The sequence below is a fragment of the Cynoglossus semilaevis genome, chromosome 7, assembly GCF_000523025.1.
Source record: "Cynoglossus semilaevis isolate Cse_v1.0 chromosome 7, Cse_v1.0, whole genome shotgun sequence".
Taxonomy (NCBI): domain Eukaryota; kingdom Metazoa; phylum Chordata; class Actinopteri; order Pleuronectiformes; family Cynoglossidae; genus Cynoglossus; species Cynoglossus semilaevis.
This window is the reverse complement of record NC_024313.1, coordinates 7974076-7994514: the sequence shown is the minus strand read 5'-3', so window position 1 is coordinate 7994514 and position 20439 is coordinate 7974076. Positions and strand designations below refer to the sequence as shown.

General features: G+C 40.5%; 1 protein-coding gene across 1 annotated transcript in view; it reads left to right on the top strand.

The window, feature by feature from the left end:
• LOC103381058 (1-phosphatidylinositol 4,5-bisphosphate phosphodiesterase beta-1) overlaps window positions 1-20439 on the top strand; it is a 79265-nt gene that overhangs the window by 25320 nt on the left and 33506 nt on the right. Inside the window, exons 4-5 of the mRNA XM_008313236.3 lie at window positions 17869-18009; window positions 18368-18447. Coding sequence (XP_008311458.1) covers window positions 17869-18009; window positions 18368-18447 — 221 coding nt within the window. The remainder of the gene's footprint in view (window positions 1-17868; window positions 18010-18367; window positions 18448-20439) is intronic.

Below are 20439 nucleotides of genomic sequence, written 5' to 3'. Positions count from 1 at the left end.
GAGGGAAATGTGATTAGCATCTCATCATGCTGCACAGAGTATGTGTGTGTCAGACAAGACTGTCTGTGTCACTTTGTCAACCTTACAGGGTCCTGTCTGAGAGACGAGCTGGGTATACATAATAAATCCTAAAATGACAGTGTACTTTAGAGCGAAATTTATTCTTCAGTCCATTGTGATGTCAGCTGGAAAAAAAACACAGCAGTTTACATTTAATCATATTGTCTTTTTTCTCTATATTTAGATTATTTTTCCTTTTATTAAGATATTGTGGATCTTTGTTGTTTAACATTTAGTGCATCAGCTGGATTATATATAAGATGCCTGTTGGACTGAGTCCATTCCTGTAGCCACAGTAATGTAGACATTTTCTGTTTACTTCAGTCTGTTCTTACGATTTCTTTCTGATTGATTGTCAGATTTAAGTACCTCTGGCCCAGGAACACTAACAACCTGTCTGTCCTTCATATCATTGAGGTCAGAGTGGTTTTTGTTTGTTTGTTTTAAATAAGAAGAAAACCAAATTGACTTAGTTTTATTCTTATAACCTTGTCTCCAAGGCACGCTTAATAAAAGAAAACGACTAAAATAACACAGAGTAATTCAACCGGCTCTGTCCGTAAAAAGATTTTCTATAAATAAGGCAGATTTCCAACCTAAGAATACATGGTTTACAGTATTACTACTACTGCTCAGTATCCTTGAACCATCTTCAGTATACCCACAATGCACACGAGCACATTTAACCGACTGTGTCTGTTCCTTCAGTGGCTCCCTTTAGACCACAGGTTTATTTTTTAAAGTCTCATGAGTGAAAAAAATGTCTGAAGAGTGTCATCTCTTCGTGCCTGAGTCTGAGGTCAGCTGATTGGCTGCTTTTGGTTGTCCATAAAACTGGGCTTAGGGTAGACTGGACGCTCACAGGCAGAAGGTGTTTAAAAAAAAAACAACAACAGTAAAAACAGGGCATTTAATTTAATGAGATGATAATGAACACCTCTTTATGAGATTACAATTTGTTGTTAGTAATCTTAATACTAATGTTAAATAAGTATGACTTGATGTTGACTCAAGGTCTGAGAGAAATGAGTAGAAGGAAAATTCAATCAGAGATAGCTAAGACTCTACTGTGACTCTACTCCTACTATGCCGTTACGACAACATCCTTATATTGCCATGCGTTAGCGGGTTAACAGCGGGTTAAGCGATGGCTACTTTCAGAAGGAGACTCAGTACAAACACGTTGACTTTCTCTGTAGCCATTTGTTTCGTCGGATGTTTGTTGTGAGGCGGAAGGCAGCAGCACAGTTACAGTGTACGCTCACAGCAGAGTGGACTGCTGCTAAATACAGAGCAGCTTGTGTGTCCCCAGCAGTGTAACAGGATCTGGGAGAGGCCAGGCAGACCATTATCACTCCTGCTCTGTCTGACCAACAAAGTCAGCTTAGGCTCCGTCTCCTGCAGCAGTTAGTCCTCCACACCAGCTATAAGTACGCAGAAAACAACCAGACAGGTTTCACCTGGTTTTTTGGTAAAGCTTCTTATTTTCAGATCTGATTTTACGACCACAGTGTTTACTGCTGTAATTACACTGTTGTCACCATTAACCACAGAGAGTAGTATCGGTCACTCAGCATCTGATGACAAAGCCAGATGCATTTTGGGAAGCAAAATAAGTCAGTTACAAATATGCACAAAACCAGTGACATATAGACATGCAGTATATTGTACATTTTAATAACATTATTTTAATTGGTGGATTTTGGAGATGGAAATGTTGATGTTTTCAACCCCCCCTTGTCCCTCCACTTCCCCAAGACCGAGCCCTCTGTTCATAGATATGGCTTCACAAGAGAGGCATGAAGATGTGAATAATCATACTGCCGTATCACTGGTTGAAAGCCACAGACTAACAGTCTAAAAAACCTTGTCCAGTTTTACTAAACTTGTCTAGAATACATTTAGTTGGATGCTGTTTTCTATTTTTAACCTATAAATCTTGCCCTGATGGCTTCAGATGCAGTGTTATCGGATCAGTTGTTGTTTCACATATTGAACATTGTGATGCTCAACATTTATAGCCAGTCCACTGGGCGCGTTTGCGCCCGTGAGAATAATGGGCGTGGAGAGGTGTACATTTCCAGAATATCACAGTGATGTAACAGTGTGTGCATGAGCCCGTGCCGCAGCCGTGTCTCAGTAGTACAATCCAACACTCCCACAGCCACTGTCTCACCCACGTCCCAGCGAGACGCATTGTAATTCAAGCCATGATTTCACCTGCTGCATGCACAGTCTCCTGCAGTTGTGGAGAAATAATAGTTGATTCCTGTTTACACGCTGACATTCAGAGATCAGCGCTAACCTATGAAATTTAATGACATGGATGTCGAGAGTGCATCTGGCTCTCATTGATAGCCTGCAGATTATTGTGACATGCTTTATTGTGTGTTTTACTTCGTTGTGCTATTGATTAAACCGTAAATGCACACAGAGAGTGGGATAGATGAGAGAGTGAATGAAGGGGAGGGGTTCAATATGTGTGTGTCCGTGTGTGTGTGTGTGTGATTGAGGGAAATGTGGAGGTAAAGAAAGATAATGAAGGCTTGGTGGGGGGGCACATAGACGTTGGAGAGAGGCTGCTTCTGCGTCAGTGAAGAAAAAATGCTTAAACCTATTACATGATTTGGGGATTAATTTAGATTAACTAACTAAAGAGACACAACAATAATTAGAAGCTATTTTAGGAAGTGGTTCGTCATTAAGAAAACAAATGATGCTCTCTGTGAATATAAATAATTCATTGAACAATCCTAGACAGGATTTGACAGCGTTGCCACAGAGCCGTTACTGCAGTCTTCTTGTGTTAATTGGGGGCCAAAAATGCAAATGCAGAAGTCCAAGGCCAGAAATGGCAAAGTGGCAGCAAGCATTTACTGTATATACAGTGAGTCAACGCAGTGAAAATGTTAGTTGTTGTAATTATTGTAATGTATTCATATGGTAAAATCCAAACTGTGATTCATATTTAACTTTTATTTAAATAAGATTCAATGTTTGATTTAAAGATACATTTTCATTAGGCACAAAGCACTTGTTGAATGCAATTAATAACATTAGCAAAAGAAGAAATAAAAAGTGGCGTTGTTTATAAGCAGTAATGTCAATGAGTGTAAGTGTGGCTCCTTTCTTCTGTCTTCTCTCCCACCTGACTGCCATGCACAGAGGCGTTAAACTTGTTCACATGTCAGAACCCCCACGCATTCCTATTTTAGACATGATCACGCATGCATACCAAATGACATACCTGGACCCTAAGTGTTCTTACAGTAAGGTCCGTCATTGATAGAAAGATAGATGTACTATTGATCCCAGGCTGGTAAATTATGGCCGTTCTCTTGGTTTACTGTTTACTGTTAATATCAGTGAGATTCGCTGCAGGCAAATGGCAGTTTGCAGTGGGAGGTGATTAAGGAAGGCACATATATTGGCTCATTGATTTTCATAAGATAAACCACTGCACCATTTGTCATCAAAGACAGGCAATTGATTAGTGTCACACACTGACCTCATCTCCGGTTGAGCAGCAGCAGAAGAAAATGCCTCGAGGGGAAGGGACGAAAAAGTGGAAAACGGAAGGTTAGCCTGATGGGACCTGATAGGTGTGGGTTCGATTCTTTAGTCAATTAATGAAGGCCAGTCCTGGACATGGACGGATTCCCATGGTGTGAAGCAGGCACTCTCATTACCGCCCATGGATAAATCGAAAGTGGTGCTCACTCTGTCTTTGGACTCCCTGAAAAGCTCTTCTTGTTTAAGGTTGGCCCAGCAGTGAGCCCTGTGGTGGAGCCAACTGAAGATCAGAAAGGCTAACTGAATGGGCAACTGAAATGGAGACGGCGATGTGACGAACAGAGCAGACTGTGTCAGTACAAAGAGAGAGAGAAACCCAAATGGCTCTGGAGATACCTATCTCAGAGAAAAGGCCAGCGGTGCCTGTACCTGGTCAGGCTGTGTTTGGGAAAACACTAGGAACCAGATACTTTGTAAAAAGAGAAGTATCCATTGTAGCCCGAGACAGACGAGGACAAAAGAGAGAGACGCAGTTCTGGAAAGTGATTGTTGTATATCAACTGGAAGAAAAATTACTTTTTACACAAATCTGTGATACGCAGCATTGCTAGACACTGACAGCCGAGTGTTTTGTTTCTCTGCTGTTTCTGTTATTGAATGAGGTGAAGTCAAGTTGGTGAAGAGTGCACTGTGTCAAATTACCTCAGAGTCTCGCTACATCACGGAGCACAAAGGAGAAAAAAAAGGCTAAACAGACAAACACAATCCATTTAAAAAAATAAAGGGAGAAAAAAAAGGCTAAACACAAACAAACAAACACAATCCATTTAAAAAAATAAAGTGAATTTACTATATTGATGTGAATTATGATTATTGTTTAGTCTGTGAGCTGGTTTCAGTTGGTACATCTTGGCAAAAATATTCACAAGTCACTCGATGGCTGCAGTCAAATTCGATGTGATATTTGTTCAACCTCGACACGTTCAACCCCCTCTGGAACATGGGCTGATCAAATGAGAACCAGACGGGACCAGAGCTCTCAGACTGTGAGAAGTAGTCGCCACTGCCAGCAGAGAATGACAGAACGTCAGCCAACACTTAGTCTGTGATATGAACACAAAGCTTTGGCTTAACTCAAAAAAGAGATGTTAATTGAAAAGCACCAGGAAAAAAAACCAAAACAATCATGTCGACTACATACACGAAAATAATGATGAGGATCAGGTATCTTTGCTCTGACAACCCTCTCAGAAATGTTTGTTTGTTAAAGGGACAATAATTCATATCATGTCATATAAACTGAATAATTTCAGAAACTCATCAACTCATTGAAAGTGATCATAAAAAAATGAACGATATCACGACTCAGTCGAGACACGCTGTGTCCTTTAAATTGTCTCCACACACATAGCTGCACACACAGAGAAGTTTGATTTATGAGCGTGCCGACTACTGTGGGCTGATGAGTCTGTTTCTACGGAAACCAGGAGGCAACAAGGTTGAGCGTTACGCTAATGAAGGCAAGAGTGAAGTGAGACAGGAAACTCTTTAACGTTTGACAGCAACGGTCACTTCAACCACTAATTAACTATTTTCTTCTCTCCTCTTCTCTCCTCTCCTCTCCTCTCTTCCTGCATTTGTTTAATTGCATTATCGAGGGCATTATTTCTTCCCGTTTTAGTTGCACTGACGCAGTCATGCACCGTCAACTGTTCCCAAATCTATTCCAAGTCGTCTGATGTTTGGGAGATGTTAGGCTCCACTGGGGGCAGTTTGGGAAGAAATGTCCTCGTAGTTCTGGAAAAATGACTGAAATGTAATGTTTGGATCATTGGAAGATTGTCTGGTTTTCACTGCTTAACAAATTGTCCCAAATCAAATAGATGTTGCTCTAATGAAGTGTAAGCCCCAGACACCACTTCACCACTTCATCAAGTTCAACGGTTCAGGAAACGCCTGTAAACATAAATATATATGTATATATATATATATATATATATTTTTCTCTTTTTTCTTACACCTTATCATTTGTTCGTTCATTAAAAAGTTTATGGCCAACACATTGTGAAGGAAACGAGATGAGAGAGCAACTGGGGATTCTCTTAATTGCCACTTTGGTCACATATATCAGTCCTTAACAGCACTAATCAAAAAGGTCTGACGAGTGGATTCATTAAACACTGGGTTGCTCTGCGGGTGTGTGTATGAGTTTATTTAAAGGACCATTTCCAAGCGCACAGCAGAAAGCGACAGGTGACCTTTCTGCCTCGCTGTAACAGTCCCTTCCAAGCACACGATCAATCCGTGCCAAAGATTTAATTGGCTTTCAATAGTACATTTCAGAAGGTTAGTAAAGGAAGAGTCTGACGCTGCTGCTCGTCAAAGCACACAGCCTTCTCCAACAATTTCTCCTGCAGAGTAAGTGCAGTAAGGAGGCACTAGAAAAAGCAGGTAATTCTGTGAAACCACCTGCCGACAAAAAGCAGTTTATTTTATTTTTTTTGAAAATATTAGACCAAATTCACTCACTTTATTCAGGCTGGCAGTACATAGCCGAGTGTGTTGAAGTTCTCCTTGTATCTATGGTAACCAACTGTTAAGGTATGCTGGTGCTTTACTTGAGGTTCATATGATAAACAGTCATTAGATCTTAGTCTGACTGTCTCTCAGACTGTTGGTTGTGTTACTGTAGTACAGTGTATACGCTGGAACACCATATACTACAGTACTAATGAGCTCTTAATCCTGCAAAACTTCTATGATGAGCTTTTGCAAATCTGGAGTTGTTCATGTTCCACCTACGTACTGACGGCAGGTTTTGGCAAACACAGCAGTGACCAGAAGAAATTGTACTTTAATTGGTTTTATTTCCTTTCAACAGAGGAGTCTGACATAGGAAATCAGCCGTGATTTGACATAAAAATCCTAGTGCTTTTTTTTCTGTTTAATTTCATACTTATTCCCATGATCCAATAGTGAAGAAATACAAGTCAGAGGTTTTAGTGATAACCATTTCTATTGATTTATTTTTCTATTAACAGATGATGAGCCATTTCGTCTAGACACATCTCCCGCTCTGTCACCTGAAATCCGAGCTTTCTAATTAAAATTGGCAGCGGTGTCCGTGGCCTGGTGCGCATCAATAGTGGACTGATAATAATCTTTTATTACAAATGGGCCAAAGAAGCAAAGCCCATCAGATATGGAGGTTAACTGCACAGCAAATGTTAATTTCTCTCCTGCGTCTCATTAACGCTGTGGTGTCGGCCATCTTTCCAGCGATGATCCGTCCCCCAGATAACAGGCAGTGTAAACGTCAGCCTTAAATGACAAATATCTAAAGACTGGTTTCAATATTTGGACTTCTATCGTGAGATTACTACCAAATGGGATGTGGGAGGAGGCTGGTTTGGTTGGTGGGTTGTTTGGTTAGTGCCTGGCATGATCTGGCCTGGCAGATGGTCCGGGGATGTTGGAACAGCAGGATGTGTTGATGCCACAGCGAAGCTAATGGTGGCAAAAGGCTAAACGATGACTAAAGTCGCAGGATAAATCACAATTATCACTGCATGACGCTTAACAAAAATCCTTACATATTTGCACAGGGACTTGGAGACCCAATTAGCCCTGTTTATGCATCAGATGATGCCATGGAGTAAATATTTTACTCCACGAGCCGGATGGTGATTAACAACTTTGTCGTAATGGGATAGTTTATGACAAATCCTTCCTTTTCTACATGTTCTCACACAAGAAAACATAATTTCTTCTGTTATAATTCTGTCGAAATCTCACACAGGGAAAAACAAGATTTGTGTGTGGATTTTCTTTTTTTTTTTTCATTCATAAAACGTAATGTTTTATTATTATCAAGGAAATTGGTCTACTGATCCATGTCAGGTGAAAAAAAATATATGCAGTGATATACAGCTGAAATAATAATAATAATAATAATAATAATAATAATAATAATAATAATAATAATAATAATAATAATACAATTATAAAACCTCCTGGCATTTAAAGAGTAAAATACACTACTATAGCAATGTCAGTGGAGTGGCCCTATTAATAATAGCACACTGTATATTGCATGTGAAGATAATAAAGTAAATATATTGTTGCATTACGTGCTCAGTCTTACTGAAACAAAGTTTTAATAGAAATTTGTAATTAAAAAAATGTGTTCATCATCAGTGTGTTCCTGAGCGTGACGATGCAGTAATGACCCCAGTAAATAACAGTAAATCACAGTGAGAGAGGAGACTCAGACAGCAGACATGGAAACAGCCAGAGGGCCAGGACGTGTGCTGCTTCCACAGAGCACCAGCATTCACAGCCTGAATGCACTGTACCAACAGGGACTTCTATAAATTATTTACCCCTGGACCCTGTTGTGGATACCTCCCCTGTGGGGGCCTCTCTCCATGAGGCTCCTGGCTGTTGGAAGGCCTGAGCGGGGGTTCCTGAGGGTTGACTGAAGGCTGGAAGTGACCCTTTTTTCTCTAACAGCATGGTCTTCACTCTGCCTTCAGGAGGAGTTGGTTTTAACAGAGAAATGGAACGTGAAAGAGGTCTGAGTTCATCTTGGAAACAGCAGGGACCGTGAAAAGGGCAAACAATGAAAGGAATTAAAGGAAACTTTACTGGTTTTTTTTTATTGTGCAAAAAAACAGACCTGGTATTGTGCTGCTAAAAATAATTCCTAGAAAGGTCCATTTCTGGACTGGAGTCAGGTCTCTTTTCTGCACAAAAACATCTCGGCAAGCCTTCCTACTTGCTACAGACACAATTTCAGAAAATATTTTGAATACAGTGGTGGATGGTGTTCTGTGAAAGTGATTCCACACAGCAGTCACAAAGCTGTGAGGCTGTGTCCATCATGGCTGCATGGAGGCTTTCAATAAAATACTGCCTGAGGGTTTGAAGGTCATTGACATTCAGCAGCAGTTTCTGCTTTCATCTGTGAATATTTGTACGACATTATTACCTACAGATACATTAGCAAAGGTATTCAACCTTGTGCTATTCTTGCTTTTAAAGAATGACTCATTGCTGCATATTTCCCCCTGCGTTGACAGCCAGCCTTTGTTTCCAACCTGCTTGTTATTATTGTTATTTTTTTTATTTTTTATGGCTTTACTGTAAGTGTTACTGATTACATCTGATTTACTTGTGGTACTGAAACCTGGTTTCCAACTCCAGAATAATAAAACACAGTTAGAAACCTCAGCAGACACGTGCAGTATTTAGCAGTTTGCCTAATGTGCATTGAAAAGGTGGATTCTTGTTCCTCCATTCTTTGGCGTTTTTGTTGTTCTGAGTCTATTTTTGCTCCCGCTTTGTTTACAAGCCTTTGTGTGCGAGTGAATGCATCTGTGCCTCCTCAGATGCCAGTGTGCACGTGGAAGTGTGACGCCCACGTGTGGCTGTGTCCTACGTACCGATGCCTGTTTTGATGATGCCTGTTAGGGAATATGTTAAATCTTTCCCTTGCATTTTCAGAAGTCTGTCTTTGGCAAATGAGTGTTTCAGCCGTGTTGCAAGTTGTTTTGTATCTGCCATTTCCAGGTTCCCTGGAGCTTTTTTAATAGCACCCCTGAAGAATTGCCACTCGAGGGACAGCTTCAACAGAAATTGGGTTCATCCACCTCACAAATTCACAGAAGTTATTTTTAGAGAGTATGCTGAGAGATGACCAGAATACCTGGCCGAGGGGGAGTGTGGGGTTAAAAGTACTTTTATTTGCAGAAATTTAAGCCAAGTCTAAGGTTTTATACCAGACATTAGAGAATTAAGTTAAATTAAGTTAAGTATTTCAATTTTGGGAACATATGCCAGCGTTCATTCTGTATCATTTTATTACACTGCCCATATGCTGTTCTCTTATTCCGTCCCAGTGAGCTGTGTTTGATTTGTTTGCCAGCGCAGCTTTTTGATTTGTGAGCCACCGTGTCCCCACTTTCGTTGGGCATTTGATGTAATGAGGAGAGCTGCGCCGGTGAGTCACTGCACTTGATTATTTTCCTGCCTCTGAAGTGTGTACGTGAGGTCAGCTCCCTCCTGTCCGTGCCTCGGGTTTGACTTGACTTCACATGCAGCGTGAACTGTCCGCTACTTTGTTTTTTTCCTTTTTCATCTCTATTTTAATTTTAACTACAGCTGCTGCAAATAATGACCTTGTCTCACGTGCTGTCGTCTGTGGAAATGTTCCATTAACACTGATCAAGGTGCAGAGACACTAGGGAAAAGACACGGTTTGTCAACTATGACTGGTCTTCACGTCCTGACATTGAAGCTCACAGGTTCCTTTAAAATCATGTCCAACAGTTTTTATCTTTCCAGGTCAGCTAATCCTTCTGTTACCTAGGCACCTGCTGCAAGAATCTGTTTTCGGTCATTAATTTTCAAATAATGGTGTATTCTCTGGTGGCATGTCCAGGTGTTCGGGGTAAGTGATGGTTTGGTGTAATAATTTGCCATAAAATTCAATGACCAGGAAAAAAAAATCCTCCTTTGCATGGCCGATGGGAAGTCCTATCCTTCTGCCACCCATAAGAATCTCAGTGCTGTTGTAAATCAAATTTCTCATAATGAAATGAAAGTAAAAATGTTCTGTGTATTTTTAGCAGTATTCTCATGAGAAGACTTTATTTTTTTTACTCTCTGACCAATAAACAAGTAAACCCTGCCTTTTGGCAGAGATTGTTTAAAAGTTAAGGAATGTCAAAGAGATGTTTTGGCTCGAAAAGTTCACACAAACATTCAGAGAGACACACAAACACACATGAGGACATTTACTCCGGCTCAGGAGATGAGTTAGTGAAAAAGAGCTGCTGAGCAAAACGTCAGGATGATGAGAACTCCTTTGTGGACCATGGATGACAGTTCAATCAAACGATGTGGTTATCCAGGGAGGCTGCAATCCCCAGTCAAACTCTGTCAACTGTTCCTTTATGTTTTTAATAAAGAATGTGTTCCTTCCAGACGACACGGCGGCCTCCGGAGTTTATATATGCCACGTGGCAGATTAAATTAGACTTTTTGACATTTTCTGGCTCGGGCTGTGAACGCATCTGTCACCAGCTGTCAGTTTACAGCTTTATTTACTCCTAAACTCTAACAGAACGGACCGCGCTTGTTTGGGGATTTAGATTTACATCAAACATTCACATTAAAGGTCATAAATAATCATCAAAAATATATACTTTATATAATGGTGGCTGCATATTATGGAGATACAGGAAAGTGCAGAGAAGTAAAAACAGCATAATTAAGCATTTGATGACATTTTGAAAGCTTCTGTGAAATGAATCTTGACATTATTTTTTCTGTCTGAAGTTTCTGCATCCACAGACCCTAGTGGCAAAATTAAAATTTGACAGAAGTCCTTAGCCAGGCTGGAGAAGCAAGACGGAGCTGTAAGAAAAATGATCGTAGTAATTAAGTTTTGGCTTGTGATTGGAATTGATAAAATGGGAACAATGTTCTTCTAATGAACACATTTTTCATTTTCCTTTTAAGCTCCCTGGTACTTACTGCTACTATTTGTCATACAATTATTAGGAATGGGTGAGAATTTCCTTCTTGCCTAGACACAAGTGCTGGCATTTTGGAAATGATGTGATCTTCTTCCTCTAGCTACGGCTCCATCTGTCTTTTCATGTCTGACTGCTTCATGTTAATGAAATGCCCCTATTGGGGAGATGAAGGAATGAAGGAACATTAAGTCCATATGAGCCTCCAGCCTCCACCCACACATTTTCTGAACCTGTGCCTTAATGCATGTGCGCCAGCAACACATCGCTGCTGCCAAATGTGTTCCAGTGGAGAGATAATGATGAGCTAACGCTCTGCAGCCCCCATGCCCTTTTCACTGACGGATCAAACAGGTTCAATGAAATAATAGAAAAAAGCCAAAGAAGTCTAAGGCCTTTATCAAAGAAAAAGCGTTGAAATTATGCTTTTTAGTAACAAAGAAGGTTATTGTTTTTACATGACAGTCACAAACACCTCGTGGTTGAGGATTGCAGGGAATCCACGCCCCGAGCTCATTTGTGCGCTCTGGGTTCCGTACTATGATCAGTGATGCATCTCTTGACAGCTGACTAAGGCTACGCTGACCTTTTACTCCTGTCCTTGGGGGCAAAATATCCGCTTCATGAAACTGGTGGTCAACATCTACTGACACTGGGATGTTCAAATAAATTATGACCACATGGCAGAATAATAGAAGAAGCAAACATGGGGGTTCTGTAAATTCTCAAAGAAATATGTGAATTTAGGCAAGTAAATTATACCACATATTTTCAATTTGGTGAAACATTGAAGCACACAAGGCTCATCTTCAACAGCTCTGACTCTTTCTTTTTTTAGTTTGTATGGCAGTCATGCTTGAAAAGCTAGTTTTGTTGTTAAAAATGTGAGCAGGGCTAATATAGCTCTCATTATTTGCAGTAAATAAATCCCAGGAATCAGATGTTGAAATTGGATATTTTTTTCACCTATTAATCTCTCGCAGCACAGTAGTGAGGAATGACTGCAATAAACGCCACAGTGTATGCGGTTTAGCACGAGATATAGATTTACCCAGACGGCAGCTTCCGAGCTAAGGAAACTGAACTTGTGAAAGTGTGTGTAGGAGTTTCAGCAGCAGACAGTTCTCCTGCCCTTAAATTGAAAGTTGCTTCTGTCGATCAAACGATCTGTTTGATCAGCGGAAAAAACTTTCTAGCTGAACTGCACCATGTCCCTCAGTAACAGAAACGCTCGATGTAGCAGTGAGGGCGTAGTATGCAACTGTTATTTCCACTGGGAATGTGTAGGTGTGTGTGTGTGCGTGTGTGTGTGTGGGGGGGCTCCATCTTTTTAAATAATTTCAAGAGAAAGTCAGTGATTTGATCTTTGCCAACGTTTTGTGTGCTTTTATGTTTATTAGCCCACTCAGTTTTATTCTTTAACCAAAACTAAAAAAGAAACACGGACGGATCTGGATTACAGACTGTCCTTATATTCCAGGAGTCCGTCACAGGTACAGTGTCCTCCCACTGGTCAGAGAAGAAACACATATCCCTGACCCTTGGCGGCCATCTAAGCATATATACACAACATACATATTAACATCTAAGTAAATGTCCTACTAAAAGCCACTAAATTTTTAATAATATATCATTTTCTACTGATAAAATAATTATGCATATAAATAGTGAAAACAGGCCTAGCGCCCTTTGTTGTGCGATGTGCATGTTCAGACTGCAGCTTCCGGGACATGTATGTATGCTTAAAGAATTAAGCCTTGTTGCTTTTCTGCTCCGTGTAACTCCGTGTGTGCATGCATGCACGAGGGATGATTAAGAAGGCCATTTGCAGGAAACAGCTTGAGCTCGGTTCGAAAGATGGGGCTCCTGCTTCTAATGGGATCAGTGTTGCAGCGCTTTCTGTCGGTGTAACTCATGATGTGGCTAATGTTTTAAACATGCTCTGCTGATGTAGCGTGACCCTCTTAAATAAATGACTGCATCACCAGAAGAGGGAGTCGTCTCCTATTGGCTTTACTGTAGGCAGAGATGCTGTGCTCTTCCTGTGAGTTATGCTGGCCGACAGGCAAGAAGGCGCATATAACAGTACAGTACTGGACATACAGTACGCACCCATGAATGCACAAGTACACACACACATCTACGCTAATAATGAAACCAGATGAATGTAAATGACAGAAAAGGCGGTGATGATCGGCCGGTCCTTTCACACAGATATTCAGAGCTCATGTAAATGACACATTGTATTATTGTATTGCAGAATAAGCACATCACCCTCAGTTTATTATCCCATTATTATTGACTAATACCTCATGCTTTTTACTGCCACACCAGCAGCATCTTCCTGCTCTGTTAGTTAACAAGGCTAGCCAGCAGCAGGAGAATCTGTGCCGGGCTCGTCATCTGCAGTGCTGCTCTGCAGTGTTGAAGCTTCTCACAAAGAAAACGTTCCCTTCCCGCAAAAACCTGAAGTCTATATTCGGTACAATGCAGTGAAAAAGCTATAAAACTATTCAGATATTTCCTCTATTCCTCTTCTTGTGTGCTTATTTAAATCACACAGATGATGTGTATGTAGTGTGGCGTGTGTAGTGCATCAAGGGACAGGGTCAACTGAAGTGCAGCTGTCGCTGAAAAACCTTTTTTACACTGCATGCTGAAGTGTAAATCTTTTGAGAATTATTAGATCTGGGGGGAAGTAAATGCAACATCAGTTGGTACACTTTACCTAAATAATTGATGTATTTCTTTGCAAGATTAGCACCTATTGCAAACACATGTCTGTATAAGAAATTGTTTCATTATTTTCTGGTCTTATTTATTGGAAATTAAGTCAACTGTGATCCTATTTGGAGGAAAATTTGATTAGCACCAGGGTAAAATGCAGCAAATTTGTTTATTAGGAACCTGGCTGGAGGTCATTTTTGAGGTGCCATTTCAAACAATAAAACAGTGCACAGTAGTGCTGCAGCTGGATCATAAATATAACTTTTTAGTAGAAGTAGTTTTGTTTTATGTGCGGTTTATGACTCCAGTTTTCACACACATTTCTTATCAAAATAAGTGAAGCCTTGGCACAGACTTGACCAGGTGTACAGTATTATTTCTGGTTATTATGGCTAAATACATGTTTGCTTTATTGTAACATACGTTATTACAAAAGTGTGTGTCCCGATTTGAGGCGGGTGCTTGTGATTCAGTGTGAATTTGTAATCTAATCCTGCTGCAGGGTTTAAAGTCCCAGCTCTGGCTGATTTCCCTTTGGGCAAACAGAACCATTTCACTGCGGCCAGTAGAGTGTGACACAGTTTAAGTGCATGGCTGGTGACGGATAGAGTCTTGTGACAAGCTGTGAGGCAGGAAGAGGAAGTCAGTGAATTGGCTCGGACTCGGCTCCAGCTGAATATGAAGTGACCTGAAGGACCCTCCACACTGGGACACCGCTGCACCTTGACAAATTCTGATAAACTCATTTCCTGGAAGAATTTACTGAGAATTGAACATTCACTTCAGTATTTTGCAGAAAGTGCTATTTCATTAAATATGATTCATTTTATAGAATCTACATTTTATTTGGATTTTGTGTTTGTTGCCATTTGCAGGACAGATAGCAGATAGATATGTTAGATTGTTTGTGCAATTCCTAAATTGAGCTTCACAAAGAAATTAAATATTCATTTTAAAATACTAAAAGCAGAAAAGCCAAACAAAGGAAACTATAAGCATTTAAAATAAATTAATGAATTAAACAACATAAAAAAGTGCATTTCATAATATTGTGTATTTACCCTATTGTTACCAAAGAGTAAAAATAATGTATCCAAACAAAAAGTTTTTTTCCTTCAAATCTTTATTTATAGTAATATTATTATAGCATTTCTTCAGTGGATGTTTTCAATGATGAAACTCTTTATCTAAGGCTCCCTGTCCCTTCAGGAAAAAAAGGGAATCATTTTTAAATAAAGGGAGATTTTTTTGAGTATTATCAAATAGATTGCATGTATGCAAATATTTTCTGAACTGAGAAAATATGGCGTGATGGTGTCTGTGCTGCAGCAGACCAGTGTGACACCTGTGACCATGGTAATTGCTGACATCTGTGAGCTCAAAATACACTGAAGACATGCAGAGTTTAAAAAAAGAAAGAAAAATCTGCGTAAATGTCAGTGTATAAACCTTGGCTTTGTTGATCTGAGCTGGTGAATATCAAAAGATACAATTGAGACCATCATTTCCTGCCGAGGCTCCGGCGTTATATCACTGAACTCTCCAAACAAAAGCCCATTTTCCAGTTTCCCGGCTCTTCATCTCCCGTGTTGGTGGTAACTGGGAACTCAGGCATGCCTCCGCCAGTTCCCACAATGCACCAACACAAATTACATTTCCCTCACATGGCTGGGGCCCCCTTTCTCTATTCTCTACTCAGTCTTTTCACTGTTTTTAAACTACCTCCCTTCCTTTCCTCTTGTCCATCCTTCTTCTGAGATTTTTTCCCAGCATAGCTGCTGATATGTTGCTGTTTCTCCGGTTTACTCACAGCCTCAGTGCCTGCAGCTCCCTCCTGGTTTAGCCGTTCTCTCAGTGCTTACAAGCAGCTGAGTTGTTACGCTAATAGCGTAGGTGGCATCCAAAAGGAATTCAAATTGTGCTGACATTAAAAGTGTGCACCTCACCCTCACCTTGTCTGCCACAAGGCTGCCTCCACAGGTTACTGTTAGTGTTGTCTGTGTAAGCAAATTAAACGTGGCTTTTTCTGCTATGATTGAAGCAGCCCGTGACATTCGGGATGATAAGTGGACAGTGATGGATTCCTAGGAGTTTGCACTTTGTATCTAAATGATTGGTGGTCAAGCCCAGGACCCATCCATTCATCTTCACAGAGCTGTCCTGTCAGGGGTCCGAGAGGAGCTGGACATACTACGAACAGTAGCAGTGTAGACCTTGGACGATTGGCCAATCCATCAACAGTGTACTTGGACAAATTGCCATTGACACTCTCGACTACGGTTGGGTGAAATTGACCAATTAATCTAATCTGCACTCTGTGTGTCTTTAAACTAAGAAAGGGATTTGCATTGTCCCCGGAGAATTCGTTCATCCCCGAAATACACTGCCCAAGGGTTAAAACCTAATGAGCTTTAAACCAGTAATGTTCTTTTACAAAACTACAAAATCCACTTCTTCACTAAGTACTCACATGTTCACGTCAAAGATGTGTAGTAACAGGGAGGGTGTGTTGCCTCGGAAAAGTTCAACCTGATAATAACGGGTGCCGCTGAGCTGATTGGCTAATGGAAGGGACATGTAGAGGACATTTATCCGCTGACACAAGACACAATGCTTTTTGTTTGATTGGTTAAATTGGAGGGAGCTCATTTGCTTTCACAGCAAAACCCTTTTACAGGGTTTTTTTTTTTTTGTTAATTAAGTCAGAGGCTCCAACACACTGGGCTGCGAAGGAGAGGAAAGAGATCATTGTTATTCCTCTGCTGCACCTCTGAGGCATTGTCGTTTGTTTTTTATTTGGATTGCACCACAGATGAGCTCCGTAAATGTATATTTGCTAAAATGAGTTTACTTTAGTGTGCCTCAGAAGAATACTTCGCCTGAATACACTTTTTTTTTCTGAGTTCCTCTGTTTGTGGACTGCTCTGTGGCTCTCTGGGTGGGGATTCTTTGTTTTTTGTGTTGACTTGAAGGAGGAACATTTGTTATTTTTAGCTACTTGAATCCAGTGACAATTAAAGGGGTTGTTTTTATGATATGCAATGAAGATTGCTTTATCAAAATTCCACAGTTCAGCTGAATTTGTATTGAATGTTTAATAATCCAGTGGTGCGCCTGTCGCACAAATCTTGAAAAACTTCATTTCAAACTTATTGAACTTTTTTTATGACTCAAAATCAATAACATCAATTAACAAAAAGTTCAAAAAGAGAAAATAAAAGTGCACGTGTGCCATCACTATTTTAATCCTGTCACATCCCACCTGTCATGTCTTTGTCCCACCAGTAGGGTAATTACTAAAATCCATGAAATATAGTTTTCCCTATATTAATAATCAATTCAATTTTGACTAATCATTTGGATTAGTCAAACATTTAAAAAAAAAAACAGTGACCAAAATATTAATTTTATTTTGGTCACTGTTTGACATTTTAATTTATCTGGATTTGTCATGATTAATCGTGCTTAATTATGACACCTATTATTAATCAGGATTAATTTACAGCTATGTTGTGATTAATTAGATTCAAACATTGAAGGGTTTGGCAGCTGTAGCGTTAACACATGAACAGAGCAGGATTTTCCTTCACCTAGTTAAACCTCTGTCTGTTTAAGCACCACTGTAATTCAGTGATGTTTAAAACTGCTCTAATATGAATCGTGACACATCACATCACCGTCCTGCGCTGCAGACAGTTGACCTCCCATTAATCACACAAATTAGTGTTAGGTGAAGTGTAAACTCTGAAGCCCTGACAGGTTTTGTTCCAGTTCAAAGAGTGCAGAGAATGGTGGTAGCTGTCAGGCAGAAATACTTTGACACACCACAGTACTGTATCCAACTTCCTGGGGAAAAACACGGGTTGTGTGTTTCCACTGGTCTGTTTTGTGTCATTTGCTTCTCCACTGATGGAGTTTTCGTATAAATCTCTTTGTTCAGATGCAGTTTTTTTGCCAAATGTCACATTGCGTTGTGAAGACGGATGAGTCGGACGTGTCCTTGACGTGTTGTTGTTCTGTCATTGTACAGGAGGCCAAGCTGCGTGAGCTGCTGGATGTCAGCACCCTGGTGGGAAAGATGGAGAACAGGATGCTGACGGTGGTGAGCGGCACGGACATGGTCAACATCACCTACCTGAACTTCATGGCTTTTCAGGAGGAGACGGCGAAGGTGAAACAAGGGCACAAATCAAAATGATCTGAGGCAAAAGCTGTTTCATATCTGCAGTTTAGGTCCAGACATATGGACATGTTTGTGGATGTGTTTCAGGTCACAACCAAGCTACTCTAAATATTAAAATCCGATATAACAAGCCTTAAAACCTGTTGATTTTTTTTGACAGAATTTTCAATTTTGCTTTACAAAAATGGATCCCTCCTCTGATGCCAACAGACTTCACAATTTGCTCCCGTATGGCAGCAGACACTTTCCAGCCCTCAGTTATTACCAGCAATGGATTGGATTGCATTCAGACACTGTGGATTAATGTGTGTGTGCATGTGTGTATTGTCTCTTCTGTTTACTGCAGGAATGGGCAGAAGAGCTGTTTAACCTGGCATCAAACCTCTTGGTACAGAACATGTCCAGAGAGGCCTGCCTTGAGAAAGCGTATGTTATCTGCACAAACACACGCACACACACACACACACACTGCAGCACGCACACACACACACCTCCTGCAGTATTTCTGGTAAAAATACATCACTTACTTCCAAAAGCCTTATTAAGACCAGGCTTTGGTTCCTGGTGTGGCCCAATGAGGTGTTAGAAATATACATAAACAATACATAAACAATACATACATATATATATATATATTTAATATTCATTATAGTTTCCATAAATACAAATAAAAATGCACTGCCTGGCAGTAAGAGTAGATGTGTGGAACCAGACTCTGACAGTACATCCTGCACAGCAGAGATTGCACAGGGTATTCTATTAAACATTATAACCTCTGTAGCATACACTACACTCCTACAGCATAATCTTAGTAAACCAGCACTGGACAAGTTGCTTTTCACACCTGGCAGCCTGAGGGTATGTCTTTATAAAGGTTATTTCAGCTCACATCAACAGAGAGAGGGAGAGAGCGTGGAAACGGGCTGAGAGCCAGGAAGGAAACTAAATAAATAAAACAGCTGGGAATATGAATTAGTCCCAACACCTGGCTTATCTGCTGCACTGATATACTGCAAGAATGTACGGCCACGTTGTGCTGCGGGTGCTGCTGGTGCAGCCGCATTTTGTTGCCTCCAGTCGTATTATTGTATGTAAATTAGCGATTACTCCCATGGATGGCTCTTTGGCCGGTAACAGCTCCTCTAAGTGGAGCGAACATGCTTTTCCCTGAACTACTTCTAGAGATTTATGTGAGCAGCAGTGATTGAGTCGACTGCCAGAGAGTGACCATAAATATGAGTTCTGTATTTCCGCCTTATTTTGAAAGCTCATGCTGTGGTCTATTTGGTTAAAAGTCGCATCTGTCTGGTGTTTGTCAGTGAACAGAAGCCATTAACTCACAACCCTCAGCAAGCTAATTGACTTAGGAGACGATAGAGTGCCACAAGAGTAGAATAGAGAAGCTTTTCCATTCGAGCTGTTTGCTCACAGCAGCAGCTGCTCTACACCACGAGTACAGCTCCTCTTCCCCGAGGTGGAGATGACGTCCCTGCAACATGTTGTTAAAGCTCATCACCGTGATGTTTCGGTAGGAGCGCTGTATTTGGACAGAGCTCCCCAAAACACGCACACTTTTCAGATTATTCTGTGTTCAGAAGTTAGAGAAGCAAGATTACAGTGGTTTGGACGAAGAAGAAGAAGGATGTTTAGACTGGAATTTTCAGAGCATCTGCTGCACTCTCTTAAGAATTCAGTTTATAATGAGAAACCAAACTGTGTGGTTTCATAATAACCGTGAACCTTTTAGTCCAAAAAACCCCAACAATTTTAAATTGTAACCAAGTCTCTTTCTTTCATTTGTGTTATATTTTTATTACTAATTCTTTTCACATTTTCTTAACTTATTTTTACTGTAACCTGATATCTAGTCCCTTTGCAGTGTATATTTGACGTTTCACCAGAATTACTTCATTTTGAATTTTTTTTTAAATAAAAACTTTTTTGAAATTGAAATGGAGTTAACTAATCTATAAGGCATGGACGCGTCAGTCCGACGAGGACATCGATCAACAAACACCATAGTTTCCAGTTTCATTGTGCCTACTCTGATTTTGTCTTCCTCCCCTCTCCACCATCTGCACTCCTCTCTGCTTTCCTTTCTGTCAAACTCACCCACACTCAGCTTTACTCACATCAGCAGTTCGCTGCCTAACAATTTTCTTTTTCAAACATAATGCAGTCTGGCCCTGTTAACCATTACAGTTGTGAGCAACTTTCCCTATGGCCTATAAAGTGGACACTGTAATGGATATTAATTATTAGCCAACATCCACTTCAAGCCTCGCCTCTAATAATGGCTCCTGTTGCAGTGGAGCTATTTATAGCTCAGCCTGCACCAGCTGTGTTGCTGCTGCTGCTGCTGCTGCTGCCGCTGCTGCTGCAAGGCTCCGGGCCACTAATGCAAAACCTCCGATGGGT